This window comes from Linepithema humile, chromosome 3, assembly GCF_040581485.1.
Source record: "Linepithema humile isolate Giens D197 chromosome 3, Lhum_UNIL_v1.0, whole genome shotgun sequence".
In the NCBI taxonomy this organism is placed as follows: domain Eukaryota; kingdom Metazoa; phylum Arthropoda; class Insecta; order Hymenoptera; family Formicidae; genus Linepithema; species Linepithema humile.
This window is the reverse complement of record NC_090130.1, coordinates 17,664,940-17,678,395: the sequence shown is the minus strand read 5'-3', so window position 1 is coordinate 17,678,395 and position 13,456 is coordinate 17,664,940. Positions and strand designations below refer to the sequence as shown.

The 13,456-nt window shown below is 36.2% G+C and overlaps 1 protein-coding gene across 1 annotated transcript; it reads left to right on the top strand.

Moving 5' to 3' along the window:
- Positions 1-6,197: 6,197 nt before the first annotated feature.
- Positions 6,198-9,925, top strand: LOC136999017 (enolase-phosphatase E1-like). The gene is made up of 3 exons (XM_067352413.1): positions 6,198-6,254; positions 6,650-6,919; positions 7,916-9,925. Exons 1-3 carry the CDS (start codon positions 6,198-6,200, stop codon positions 9,923-9,925), a joined length of 2,337 nt encoding a protein of 778 aa, XP_067208514.1.
- Positions 9,926-13,456: the final 3,531 nt, after the last annotated feature.

Here is a 13,456-nt window from a genome sequence, read left to right as displayed (position 1 = left end):
ACCAATCTTAAGATCATCAGGAAGGAAATCATGTTTTACATTAAAACATACACGATGTCCTTTTTAAGACTTGCATTGTGGTTGATTACAATTATTCTCAATGCATAGCAGTACCGTCATGTTGTGTTTTCGTGTAAACTTTCTTATTTTAAAAAAACTAAGAACCAAAACTAAATTCGGTGTAGCGAGTCAGTTTGCTAAAAATGATATTGGAGGTCCGTGTCGTTTGAGTGGACATGGCAAAACCTATTTTTTCGGATAAACCGGATATTATCCGGCAGAAACATTCCAATATTTAAAAAATGGAGTTAATTATCAATTAAATAAAGAAAACAATAAAGAACAATAAAGAAAACAAAATATTATTATTTACTTTAAAATAATATTTTTTTGTCAATTCTCTTGATTGTTAAACAGTTATTAAAAATAAAAATTAGCATTTCTGCATTGTCTGGATGTAATTTATTTCGATTGTCTGTGTAAACGTTCCCTGCGGAACTAAATAGTCTTTCTGAATTTACTGAAGAAGGTGGAGCACTTAAATATTTCAAAACAAGATTTTTTAAATTTGGAAATTCAAAATGATGTTTTTTCCACCACGATATGGGATTGTCTGTCCTTTTTGTTAGCGGTAATACTAAATATTTCTCAAGTTCAATTTGATATATTTGCCTTTTTTTCTTAGATCTGTCACTAAGCTTTCTTTAAAATTCAACTTGTCCATCAGCTATTTCTTCGGTAATACTCGCATTAGTCGCATTTGGACTTTCGGTATCCGGCCGGATAAAAGAAAATATCCGGCTATCCAGTATTATTCGGTAAAAGCTGGATAATACAAGATAACCGGATACATATTCGGTATCCGGTGCATCCCTACTTTCTATGCAGTTGGTGTAATAAACCGTTAAAATCGGAGCTTTCGTAAGTTTAGTTTTAAGTATTTTAAATGCTTTGTACTCCGTTTCTCCGAATCGAAACGTCGCGTTTGCCTTTGTCAAGTCATAAAGAGGTTTAGCAATTGATGCAAAATGTTCGACAAATTTTCTAAAATAAGAGCGGAGTCCAAGAAAACTACGTACATCACGCGTGTTTTTAGGAATTGGAAACTTTTCGACTGTTTCGACGCCATTTCTCGTCGGCTTCACGCCTTGTTCCGAAACGATGTTGAAAATGGAAATAGAAATCGGGTAATGGTCACTACCCCAAAAATCGTCGATCACTTCCCAACGTGAACCTAACAAACTGTTCGTAATAGTGATGGGTGTAACCTGTTGTTTTTACAAAACGTCAACGAACTGTTTGCTATAAAAACTGTTTGAAAAACATTTTTTTAAAATTGCTTTATTCTTTAACACTGACTAATATAAAACAATTTTTTTAACAGGTCAATGAACTTTCTGTCAAAAAATGAGTTTACAACTAGACTTAAAGCCCTACTCACTAGCAGTGATTAAGGTCATGCGTACACGAGTGACGAAAACACGACAAAGACGACGCGATAGCCAATCAATCGCGTCACGTCTTGCCGCGCGACAAGCGTTAACGAGTCCTGTGTGCCACAGGCCTACGTCTAAGATTCAACTGTTTTTGTTTGTTCGAAAAAAACAGTTCATTAGTTTTTTGTTAAAAAACAGTTTTGTCAAACAGTTTGGCGTTTTTATACCCACAGTTCGTAATGAAGCCAGAAGTTAAATAGGTTCAAGATAGGGTAATGTGACTTGCCAAATTAGGCATTAGATTGAACATTTTGGTCGAAAGTAGGTGTTAGATTGAACATTAAGGTCGAAAATAAGAGAAAAATTTCGACTCGGAAAGATAGAATTGTCGAAATAAAAAAAAATGAAGATAAAACGCATACTATATGTACAACGCGACCGGAAAAGATAATTTCTCGGTTCGTTCGTCGTTCAACGCGCATCACGCAACTCGCCGAGAAATCGATGCTTCCGATAAACCCGACGCGGCGTGAGCCGAGCGCAACGAAAGCGGAGGACTCCGAGTACGAGTCGCGGACTCGAGATAAGTCCGCTTGAGATCGCGATAAACGGATTCCAGCGTTAATAGATTTCTTAATTTAATCTTACAATTAATTCTCCACTCCCTCGACAAGTGATTCGAGAAAAGAACGCAAGAGAAAAAAAAATAAGAGAAATCGCGCGGAACTACGAACATTTCCGTCTCGCTTGATGTATGGACGCGCGCGAAAGATCGAAATGTAGCGCGATAAAAAAAACGTGTATGTGTCTGTGTGTGTGTATAATGTGTGAAATTACAAGCGCGACGCGAAAGCTTCTAACAGGCGAGAGCAAACTTTTTAACAGATCTGAAACGTAAACGAAACGCACAAATAACAGTCTGCTACGATGTCGAACGTAGAAAAATACAAGTATCTATGTACAAAACACATTATAAATCTCTCCTCTCCTTGTCATCCCCGTCTTCCTGTCTGTTCGCTCGACTTCCTCTTCCCCCTTTCCGTCCAATCCCCCAATCTTTTCCCTGAACGCGCGGGATAACAGCCCTATCCCGTCACTCACTATATACTTTATCACACGAATAGACTGAAACATACGATCGACATGTTTGTGAGTCGCTCGAGGAACGAAGATGCGCCGGATTCGCGCGATCCTGGTGCGCCACTGGACGAAGAATCGCGCCGGGAGAGCCGAATGATCCGGCGCTGCGATCCTCCGCTTCTCCCTCGATCGGCGCATCGTCCTCTTCTTCCCCTTCTTTTGCTCCATCCGTTATCGCCCCTTCAGTGTTTATTGAAGAAACGCGATTGCTCTCTCTCTCTCTCTCTCTCTCTCTCTCTCATTGCTGCGACTTACTCGATGATAAACCGGCCATACGATAGCGCGTACAATGTGTGTGATGTTCCGTGTATGAGACTCGATGATATCGCGCTCGCTCGTTCCTTCCACGCCGTGCACCGCGAATCCACGGCGCGTGAAAACAAATCGACAAATTGTAGACTGACAGACAGCAAACAGACGAGGGGGCGACGCGGCACTCCGCTTTAGGTCATATACCGCATCACGGCACGAAGGGCATACAGCAGTTCCGCTTGCATGCGAGCCTCTAAAATCATCAGATTCACGTGGACTTGAAAAATAACGAAAGCGTTATACCTCGCGCTCGCCGCTTATCTCGGCTTTTTTCCCCGCTGCTCTCGCCTATGCAGAAATAACTTTCTCTCGCATTTATGTCTGTCGTGTGCTATAAAAAAGTTCTTACATTTATGTCTTTTATTTTATAAAACAAACTTTATCAAGAATACTAAGTGGTTAATTCTTTATGCACAATGTGTTTATGAGCGAATGTTAATCTGCTATCGCACCAACTAAGAGGCTATTTTTAGCCGGGCTTGGCGAGTGCTTCGTACTCAACTGTAAAGCTCATTTGCATAAATCGCTGGTTCATTTAAATTTCTACCAGATCTGACATTTCAAAGTGGAAGGCGCGACTTTATCGCATTTCTATCAGGGGGAATTGTATATACCCTGAGTCATTGTTTCATTTCGAAATAAAAAGATGTTTATTCGGCGAGTCATTTTACTTTTTAATCGAATTACTTCGATCGAACGGAATATCCATTTGGAAATACACTCACCTTTTCGCTGTGTTTGAACTCTCTCATGACACGATCGTAATCCCTCTTGGTGACGCGCTCCGGATAGCAAACGGCGCTCTTAATGAAGGTTTTGAGGCTGCGCTTAAGCAATTTTATGTTAAACTTTGAAGTAGCGATTGGTTGATATAGTTGTAGTGGCAGTATGTCGATTAAATTTTAATGTTCAGCTTGAGTATGGTTCCTTGATTTCTTCTTTATGCACTTCTTGCGTTATTTTTCTATGTTCTCATTTCGCATTGCTCGCGAAATTCTATGTTCTTGATGTGTCGCTGATTTCTTCTAAGTTCTATTTCGCATTGCTCGCGAAATTCTATGTTCTTATGTAGTGCTTCGTAAAAATTCTAAGTCCTTAGATCGTGCTGCTCGAGTTTTTTCTAAGTTCTTATTCGTTGAATATGGCTTCCCGACACTGCTGATTTTTTCGTACTGTTGCACTGCTGATTTTTTCCATACTGCTGCCTTTTCCATACTGCTTCGCGGTACCATCGGGTACCCTTTTTATAGGCAAAATAGGCGGGACTAAAGAAGACGTGAGGCGCGTGTCAAGGTTGATCTTTGTTCTTCGCAGTTCGATACGTGATCGGCGATGATATTCCTTTGTCGGCGAGTTGCATCAGTCAACCCTTCTCTGTGTTGAACTATATGCGTGATTTCGTAGAACGTCGCTGGACCTTCAATTTCTTTCGTCGCATCTCGGATGTTTTATCTTGCAGGTGTTCATGAGTCATCGTATTAGCGGACGTCGATTGTGTTCGATGATCTATTTTATGTTTCGATACGAAATATTTTATATCGTATTTCCTTATTTACAAACAGTTATTAACACTTTAACATTATCTTGTTTGGATATTAACATTGCTCATTTTCAGATTCACAACGACATATAAGTTTGATCTTGGAAAAATTCCGTATTCCGCACTTAAAATTAATTATTGTTTATAAATTGTTAATATTTAACTTATTTTAAAGGAATTTCATCGCATACAACAAAGCGCAACACTACAAATATATAGCTGTAAGTGTGTACAATAATTATTTATTATATGCGAGAAATTTATATTTATACTAATAATTCGGAAGCATCGACAGTGTATCTTAATTAAGAATAAAAAGGATATATAGTTCTAAGTAATAATATATATTAATTTCCTTATCCTATCTTATGCTTTATAATATATATATATATATAACAATAAATAATTATTTTTAATAATTTCATAAAAATATTCTTATCTTATTCGCCTTCACTCGTTGGTTAAGTATTTCAAGTCAGTTGGTCGTTTAAAGTTAGCTGTGAAGGGGTCTATAGAGAGACATGTATAGATATATATATATATATAGCATATGTGAAAAAGGCGATTTTGTTTCGAGGGCTACAGGTTAAGTGTTAGCACTTAGAAGGTCGAATCTTTTCACGTAGGCAACTTTTATTTTACGTCTTCTGACGAAGGGAATTCAAATTGGGCCTTCATACAGGCTTTTTCATAGAGTTGCACTTTTAAGGTAGTACTATAAAGTTATACTACAGCTTTAATTAGTCAAGTTTTTAATTAGAGTTAATTAGTAAGATATTATTGAAGAATATTGGGTGATCCCGTATTTAAAAGTGGTTCTCAAAGTTTGAAGTCTGTAGTTAAATTCACTTTTGAGTTATTCGCGATTTTGTGTGAAATATGGATTTATAGATATAAGTGCGAAAATAATTTTAGATTCCGTTATACTTATCGTAGGACGTTCGGGATTGATTCTATTAAATCGGCGTCGTGAATTTACATATTATAGTCCTTTTACAAAAATCAAAATATTGTTTATTGTTATTTTTATACCAAAAAGGTGTTTATTTTATTTTTAAAATAATTAATTTAAATATTTTTTCTTAATTTCAATAACTAGTCCTGATATAGTTTGTCGACAAAATATTACTTTTAATTCAATTGTTTTAATAAATTTTCTATTCAACATTTTAAGTGTTCAGATGGGCTTACATATAAGAGTGAAATTATTTTTATATTTCTTTATACTCGTCGTAGGACGCTCAGGATTGATTCGGCGTATATATATCAGATCGGCGTCGCGAATTTACATACTATAATTTATTTATAAAAATTAAAGTATTATTTATTATTATTCTCATACCAAAAAGGTGTTTATTTTAAATTTAAAATAATTAATTTAAACATTCTTTCTTGGTTTCAATAACTAATTAATATACAGTTCATTGACAAGATATTATTTTTAATCCAACTGTTCTAGTAAATCTTTTATTCAATAATTCAAATGTTCAGCTCTTGTGCTTGCATTCACAGGTACAGTCTGAGCAAGTATTATTTTAAACTAGTGTAATCGCTTATTTCTCGTTTGTTATTCAATTATTTTAAAAGTTTTACTAGTTTATTAATTTAGAATTAATTAATTATTAATTTATTTCAGCAAATTTATACGGTTTATTAGGGTCAAAATATTAAGTTAAATTATTTCTTAGCGGACACTTGTCGACCGGTTTTAAGGTAGCTGTACCTCGCTGCCAGAGGGCGGCTAGGTAAGTCACTTGTTGCTTGCGTGCATGCAGAGAGAAAGTGTTAAGAAAAATATTATTTCTTTTGTAGTTTTCTTGGAAACGGTAAGTTATTGAAAATTTTGACTTTTACCATTATTATTGTTATTTTTTATAGATTATTTTAACGCATAGTGGTTTTTCAAAAATGTCGATATCTCGCGAACGGGATGTCGTAGCGATGTATTATGAACACTAATAACCTTAATCCAGCTTGAATATTCGAATTATAGAGTCTTACTAAAAATTTTGAGTTTGCTATAAATCGGGAACGTTTAGAGATAACTATTTTGAGTTCGGTCCGTAAAGTTCGCTTTAGTTGTGAGATTATTCTGGCAATAAAAAGTTTTGAAAAATTTAAATTTTAAAATTTTTGAGTTTTTGTAAAATTTAATAATTCGTTTTATTTTCAGGTAAATTCAATCTAGAGGCATTACTAATTCGTTTTTGATTGTTTTCAGATTATCAAGGCCATGGAGCAGCGCGTAGATTTGACGTTAATTGCATATATTGGGCAAGAAGAAGGCAGGAGGGTGCTTTTAATCGGTACCTTCGTGGAGTTAAATGACAGATTTAGACTCACGCTCCAGCTCCCCGAGGATGTGCATCAAGAAGAGGCAGAAATGTTTTTCGAGGCACTGAGAGTTTTCACGCAGGGGCTTGAGGAGCAACTCAGGTTCCCAGTGGAGGAGCCGTTTCTCGAACCGGCAGAAGAGCCGATCGAAGGGCCAGTACAGCAAAATTTTTGGGAGCGCGCCCGAAATTTAATTAGGCTAATAACGCGTTTTATTTTCTAATTATATATATATATTCCCTTTTATATTTACTTTTATATTTTTATATTATTTTATTGTTCTTTTATAATTTTATATTAGTTATATATTTATTATTTGCATATATATATTCGCTATTTATATATTTATCCCTTTTACAAAATTTTTATAATTATAATTTTATATATTTTCCTATTTTTATATTTTATATATTTTATATTTTATAATTTTTAGAATATATATATATTTATTGTTTAAACCGATTAGTTCAATCACCTTTCTCCAATAATATTAATTTTGCGTTAATTTTTAAGCGCATTAAATTTAGATTTCAAGTAATTGTAATATTGTTGAAGATCGTAAATTGTAATTGCCTGCGTTGTACAATTTATATGAACACATAACGGTGGTTGCAGTGTAAGATTTTGTCGATGATTCGAATTGCTTCCTATACATTAAGGCTAGAAATCTGTTATTAGAATTTTATAATTTTTCTCAATGTATTCCAATAGGTCTGTTTTACCGGCTTATGTTTCATAGTCGATAACTAAGTCTTTACTCTCCCGTCATAGTATTATAATTTAAATATGACTTTAAAGCGACTAGATTCATTATTAATGTATGAATATATTTATAGATTTCTGTCCTTAGTGTATTTATTACAAGGAAAGTAAATTTTAATAAACGAATAAGGTAAGGTTAGAGATCCGAGAATAAATTATATAGCTTTGAATTTACTGGATAATTAGCAATTGAGAATTTAACGTTTATAATCTATTGATGAAACCTTATGTTTCACGATAGCATTATTATTTAAAGATAATTAAATTTATTTATTCCGGGACATCCACCTTAAATATTATAATCTTAAATTACTAGATTATATTTGGTCATGCAATTTAATAATTGAGGATATATCTCTACTGACAACTAATTGATTATTTTATTTTTCAGAAATTTTACGGGACGTTACAAACCATCGCAATGTTGAGACTCAAACCAGAGTGGAAGCTGAAACCATTCACAACAATTCCACCGGAAGCAATATTGATGGAGAAAAGATGCCATACTGGAGCCGTATTCGGTAACGCCAAAGACTGGATAGAAGTCGACGCGCGAAGATCCACGAGGGCTGAAGTATCCATCGCCGTGAAGAAACAAGCAGAAGCAAGAGGAAACGACGAGATCCGAAAGGTGTTTACAACTCCGAAATCCTCAGACGCGAAGCTGAAATCAAGCGGCGTTCCAAGAAACCAGATCGTAGCGAACGAGAGGACAGCGGAAACAAAGGGACGCAAGGAGATCCGTAAGGTGTTAAACACTCTGGAATCCCGGGCAACGCAGCTCGAATCCAACAGCATCATCGACGAGGTCAGGAACAAATTCGGAACTGAAACGGAAAGGGGGAGAGAAGCTCACAACGACGCATCGACTCGTAGATCCCTGGAAGCAGCATCTGAAAAAGAAAAAAGAATTAGTAAGGTCAAAGCAGAAGGGGGGAGAAAGAGCCAAAAGAACGCATCAATTCGAAGATCCCTGGAAGCAGCACTTGAAAAAGAAGACAAAATCATTAGTAAGGAAAAAACGGAAAGGAGGAAAGAAGTCCACGGAGACGCATCAACTCGAAGATCCCTGGAAGCGGCACCTGAAAATGAAAAAATAGTCGAAATTAATAAGACTCACGACGAAAAAGAAACTGTCACTTGCATCTTCAAAAAATCTGGAAACCTAGAAAGAAAAAGGGAAAAACCAGACAAAGAGATAGATCGCATAATTTCGTGGTCCTACGGTAATCCACAACCAATACGGAGAGCCGATGAACAATTATGTATGCTTAACGGCGTACCGGCGATAGCCAATAAAAAGGATCGAACAATATGCGAGTGGTGGGGAGCTAACCTAGTCGACGCGGCGCGAGACGCGCTCAGTCGCGATCGAGCAACCGCAGCAAGCGCAATGGCAGCGAACGAAACGATCGGTGAGCAACTGAAATCTCTGGCGCAAGAAGAGGAGAGTCTGAAAAGACAAATAAAACAACTCCTGGAGACGCGAACCAAAAGCATCCACGCGCTACAGAGAAGACAAAGACGAGTCGAAAAACTCAAGAAAATCGCTAAAGAACTTGAGGACACTCCCGTGATCGAGGAAAACAGCGACGGCGAGGAGGAAACGATCAAGATTCTTCACAGTGTAAACACGACCAAAAGAAATCCTGAGACGGTGCTGGACAGATTTACTCTGCAGAACGACAACGAAGGCGTTCAAGTATCTCTCATGGCAAGCATCACGGTACGCAGCACGAGCCAAAATCCAACGCAAGTGGAGAGGCCATTTACGCTCGTATACGACATGACAAACGGCAAAGCAACGCGCAAAGTGTACGCGGACTGGGCGACAAAAATCACCGCACATCCAGTCGCGGAAGCCGATAACTACGAGGCAGTTCAAATCGTAAACTACGAGGAAAGAACAAGGGAAACCGAAACGCCTCAAAAAGAAAATGTTAATCCAGAAAGTGCCGAACCAACAACGACACACTCGATGGAACGGAACGTCCCAACAATCACGGACATAAGCAATATTCCAAGTACATCAAAAGAGATGAAAGTAATACTGGACAACATAAGAACCAATGCGATCTTGAGCAGCAAACGCAAACGCAGCACTCAAGTTTCGTACAAAGAAGCTTCATCCAAAGACTCGAACGAAGAAAGACTTCGCTTTAAAAGCGAGAAAAACCGCATATATTGGCGGAAAGAAGAGATAAAAAAACGCAAACACAGCGCAAAGAAGCTTTCCACCTCCGAGGAATCGCTAGATTCTGACAACGTCAAGTCTACCGAAGAAGGGGGAATGCAACCGACTACTGGTCTCGTCCTAACCGCGAGATCATCAACCGGTCGCGAGCCGGAAAGCAGCAGCGGGACCAGGGACAACCGGAGCGAGACCCAGGGACATCGCTGAGACGAGGGAAAGCCGGAAACCACCGGTCAGAGCGAAGCACTTCGTCAAAAAAACAAATAAACTGGCGTGAGTTACGATACTCAGAACTCATTTATTTTAGTCATTTAGACGTATCCGTAGAATCGGAAAATATTATTTTTTATTTTTAATCAAAGCCAGTCAATTAGAGTTACCGCTACGCCCGATAATGATAAAGGCGTAGAATTAAAGTTTAAAGTTACATTTACATTTAGAAATAGTATATAAGTGTAAATATAACATAGGTTTGCGTTAGAATATAAGTTATAACAATACTACAATTTATTTCTTATATCTTTTATACCCTCCTTCATTTCCTCTTTCATCTGTCTCATTTCCTCCTTCCAATCCTCCAGCCCTATTCTCATCACCTCCTTCATCACCCCCTCCATTTTCCCTTTCCATTTCCTTATCTCCTCCTCTCCCTTCTCTATCTCCCTCTGTTCTCCTTCTTTCTTTTCCTCTTTTTTTCCCGGTGATCTAATTGTTTTTTTACTTTTAATAAAAATCTTTTTCTCTTCCCCTTCCTCCTTTTCCCATGCCTCCTCCCTCTTCCTTTTCCACATCTCCTCTATACATCCATGACTCCCGCATCTCACTCTCCCCCTTCTCGTTTCTCTTATTCCTTCAGCCATTTCCCATTTCCTTTCCATCCCGCTGTGTCGCTACCAGTCCCCTACTTCTATTACTTTCTATTTTCTATACACTCTTTGCTCTCTTTTCTTATCCCGTTTGTGCCCGTCTCAATGTCCTATATTCTATGCCTGTCCTATGCCTGTCAACCCGTCGCCTTTTTCCTTGCCCTTTCCTTTTCTCCCTGCTCCGCCCCGTACTCCCCTCACTCACACACTCACTCTCTCACCTCCACTCTCTCCTTCACTCACTCTCACCCCTCCTTCTGCTCTCCTCTCGTTTCTCACGTCACCCCAAAAACTTTGCTCTACTCCACGTGCTCACTCTATCGCACCGGAAACGGAAGTCTCCCAATACCAAATATAAATATATATAATTATTATGATATATAAATAAAAGCATAAACATGTAATAATATTAATTAAAATAAAATATATATTAAAATATTTATTAAAATTGTTTGTATTTAAATCACAAAAGTGTTTTCTAACTTTAAATTTTATTTAACAATAACAAAAAGACTATTTTTATCTATTGTTGCATATACATTGCGATGCAATATAGCTGTGATATTGTAGCGCAATCTTACTAAAAGCGGACATTCTTACGTTGCTGTGATATTGCATACATATTACATTTATATTGTACAATCAATTTGCAATATTGCAATATTTCCGAGCAAGGTTTATGCAATATATCTGCAATCTTTCGGTGCTGTATGGGTAACTAGAAAATATTTTTAATTTTTAGATTGAAGCCAGTGAGAGTAATCGTAAACGGCTTGGGTGTAAAAGATAAAAATTCCACTTATGACGGATTATTAGCTATTATCGCTCTCAATGAAACCATTGCAATACCAAAAGTTGAAACGTTTTATTCGCGACTAACGGCTACTCGTTTTACCATACTTTATGGACTAAACGGGTATTTACTACAATTTCTTAATTTCTAATCAAGAAATCTTGATTTTTTGCTATAAGATTAAAGTGTATCCTTCTGTTCCGTTTTTATGTATTTATCTGTAAGTTGCATGTTACTTTTCTTTTTCCACTTGCTGCTTGCTCATTGGTTGCGCCATTGTAAATGCGCATGCTTACAGAGACTTACGCTTTAGCCTTTTTTCTGTTTTCACATTTATATCAACGCTGTTCTGTCTAACCAAGATTTGACTTATAATAAACCTACTAAGTATTTCAATTGACTTGGGATGGTGTATTTCATTCTGTGAACCATCCACAACAACAGATTTGGAGGTCCATGGAAGTCCTCTGTCGCCCGTTAATACAGCTCCGCGTGTTAGCTCTGCTGCGTTATAATAAATACTAAGAAAACTCGTCAAATTGGCGTGATTCGCGAGTAGCATAGTTTTTTTTTTTTAGCATTATTAGGTTGGTGCATAAGGTTTATCGTTTTTGTCAAATGCTGAGAATTAGAAACAAATTATAAATTGCTCAATTTTTATAATTAATTTTTATGAATTAAAATAGTCACTATTAACTTTAATATTCTTTCTACCTCGATAGAAGTAAGATTTTTGATATTTATTATAAAAGTATATTAAAAAAAAAAAAAAAAAAAAAAAAAGTAGTGGAAATACAACAATTTCCTTGCATCAATTTAATAACAACGTGATTTTTCGCTAGTCGTGATATAAATTCGCTTGAGATCTGACGAAAGAAGAGCTGGTTGAAGTTTGGAACGTTTCTGGAGCGATTTTTTAAAAATGATTTGTCGCTCTTCTCTTTCTGCACAGAGAAAGTTCCGAGGCCCTCACACGACATACATAAGAGACCGATCCGATACATGCGTCGGAAGACACAAAGAGAATTTTTTAAGTGATTTTGGGGAAAGGTTTTTTTGAGTATGAAGGTGTCTTTCGACGCATGTATCGGATCGGTCTTTTTTGTACTTTGTTTGTGGGTCTCGAAACTTCCTCCCTGCAAAAGGAGAAGAATGACAAATCATTTTTAAAAAATCGCTCCAGGAACGTTCCAAACTTCAACCAGCTGAAAAAAGATATTATTTTTGAAAGAATATATATTGAATGGAGAGATAAAGCTGAAAGTAATCTAATTACCTCTATTCGGCTAACGTGTAGATGCCATATAAAATGTTATACGCTATATTTTTATGGTGGATGAGAATCTCTATAAATTTTATAAACTATGTTAAAAAATTGCAAATTGAATAGAGATGTTAGAGAATTAATTATGTGTTGTAATTATCAGAATTGATTTTTCTAAATTTTATTCTAATGTGATATACCTGTTATTGTTAAATTTACATTGTCTTTTTAATATTAGTTATTTTACTATTTTACTATTATCAGCAACATTTTTGAATTATACAATTTTGTTAAGTTTGTTATTTCTATAACATTGCGTAAAATTATAAAATATGCAATGTACAAGGAAAATTTACATTAGGAACGACATAATTTCATAAATGACCATTGGATAATAAAATATTTTATACAAACTGATGGCACGAGAAAGTTCAAATGCACTATTGGTTGCCAAATCATAACTATTACTATTTTTCCTTGTGTGTCTAATCATATAATTGGAAGTCATCCGGAAGAATTGCAATGGAATATTCAAAGAAAGGCATGGAAAAACTGCAACAAAATTATACATTACAGGATTTTCAAGCAACGTGCCAATCTTGCAAATTTCAATTTTGTTACGTCAATATAACAAACTTTAGTAAACACGTAAAAGAAAAGCATGTAGGTACATACAATCACAAAGAAGCACGAAAACACACACTACATGGAAGTATTTTTCGTATTATGTTCCATATTTCTTACAATGCCGTTTCTGTAAAAAACCTGTTGAGTGTAATGAAGAATTTTAAACAAATACTTGAACGAGCATCCTC

What these genes read in the sequence shown, in the direction of transcription:
- LOC136999017 (XM_067352413.1), top strand. Translation starts at nt 6,198, where the DNA reads ATGCAGAGAGAAAGTGTTAAGAAAAATATTATTTCTTTTGTAGTTTTC. An exon ending in TTGTAGTTTTCTTGGAAACG is followed by an intron (nt 6,255 to 6,649) that starts GTAAGTTATTGA and finishes GATTGTTTTCAG; the next exon opens with ATTATCAAGGCCATGGAGCA. An exon ending in AAGAGCCGATCGAAGGGCCA is followed by an intron (nt 6,920 to 7,915) that starts GTACAGCAAAAT and finishes TTTATTTTTCAG; the next exon opens with AAATTTTACGGGACGTTACA.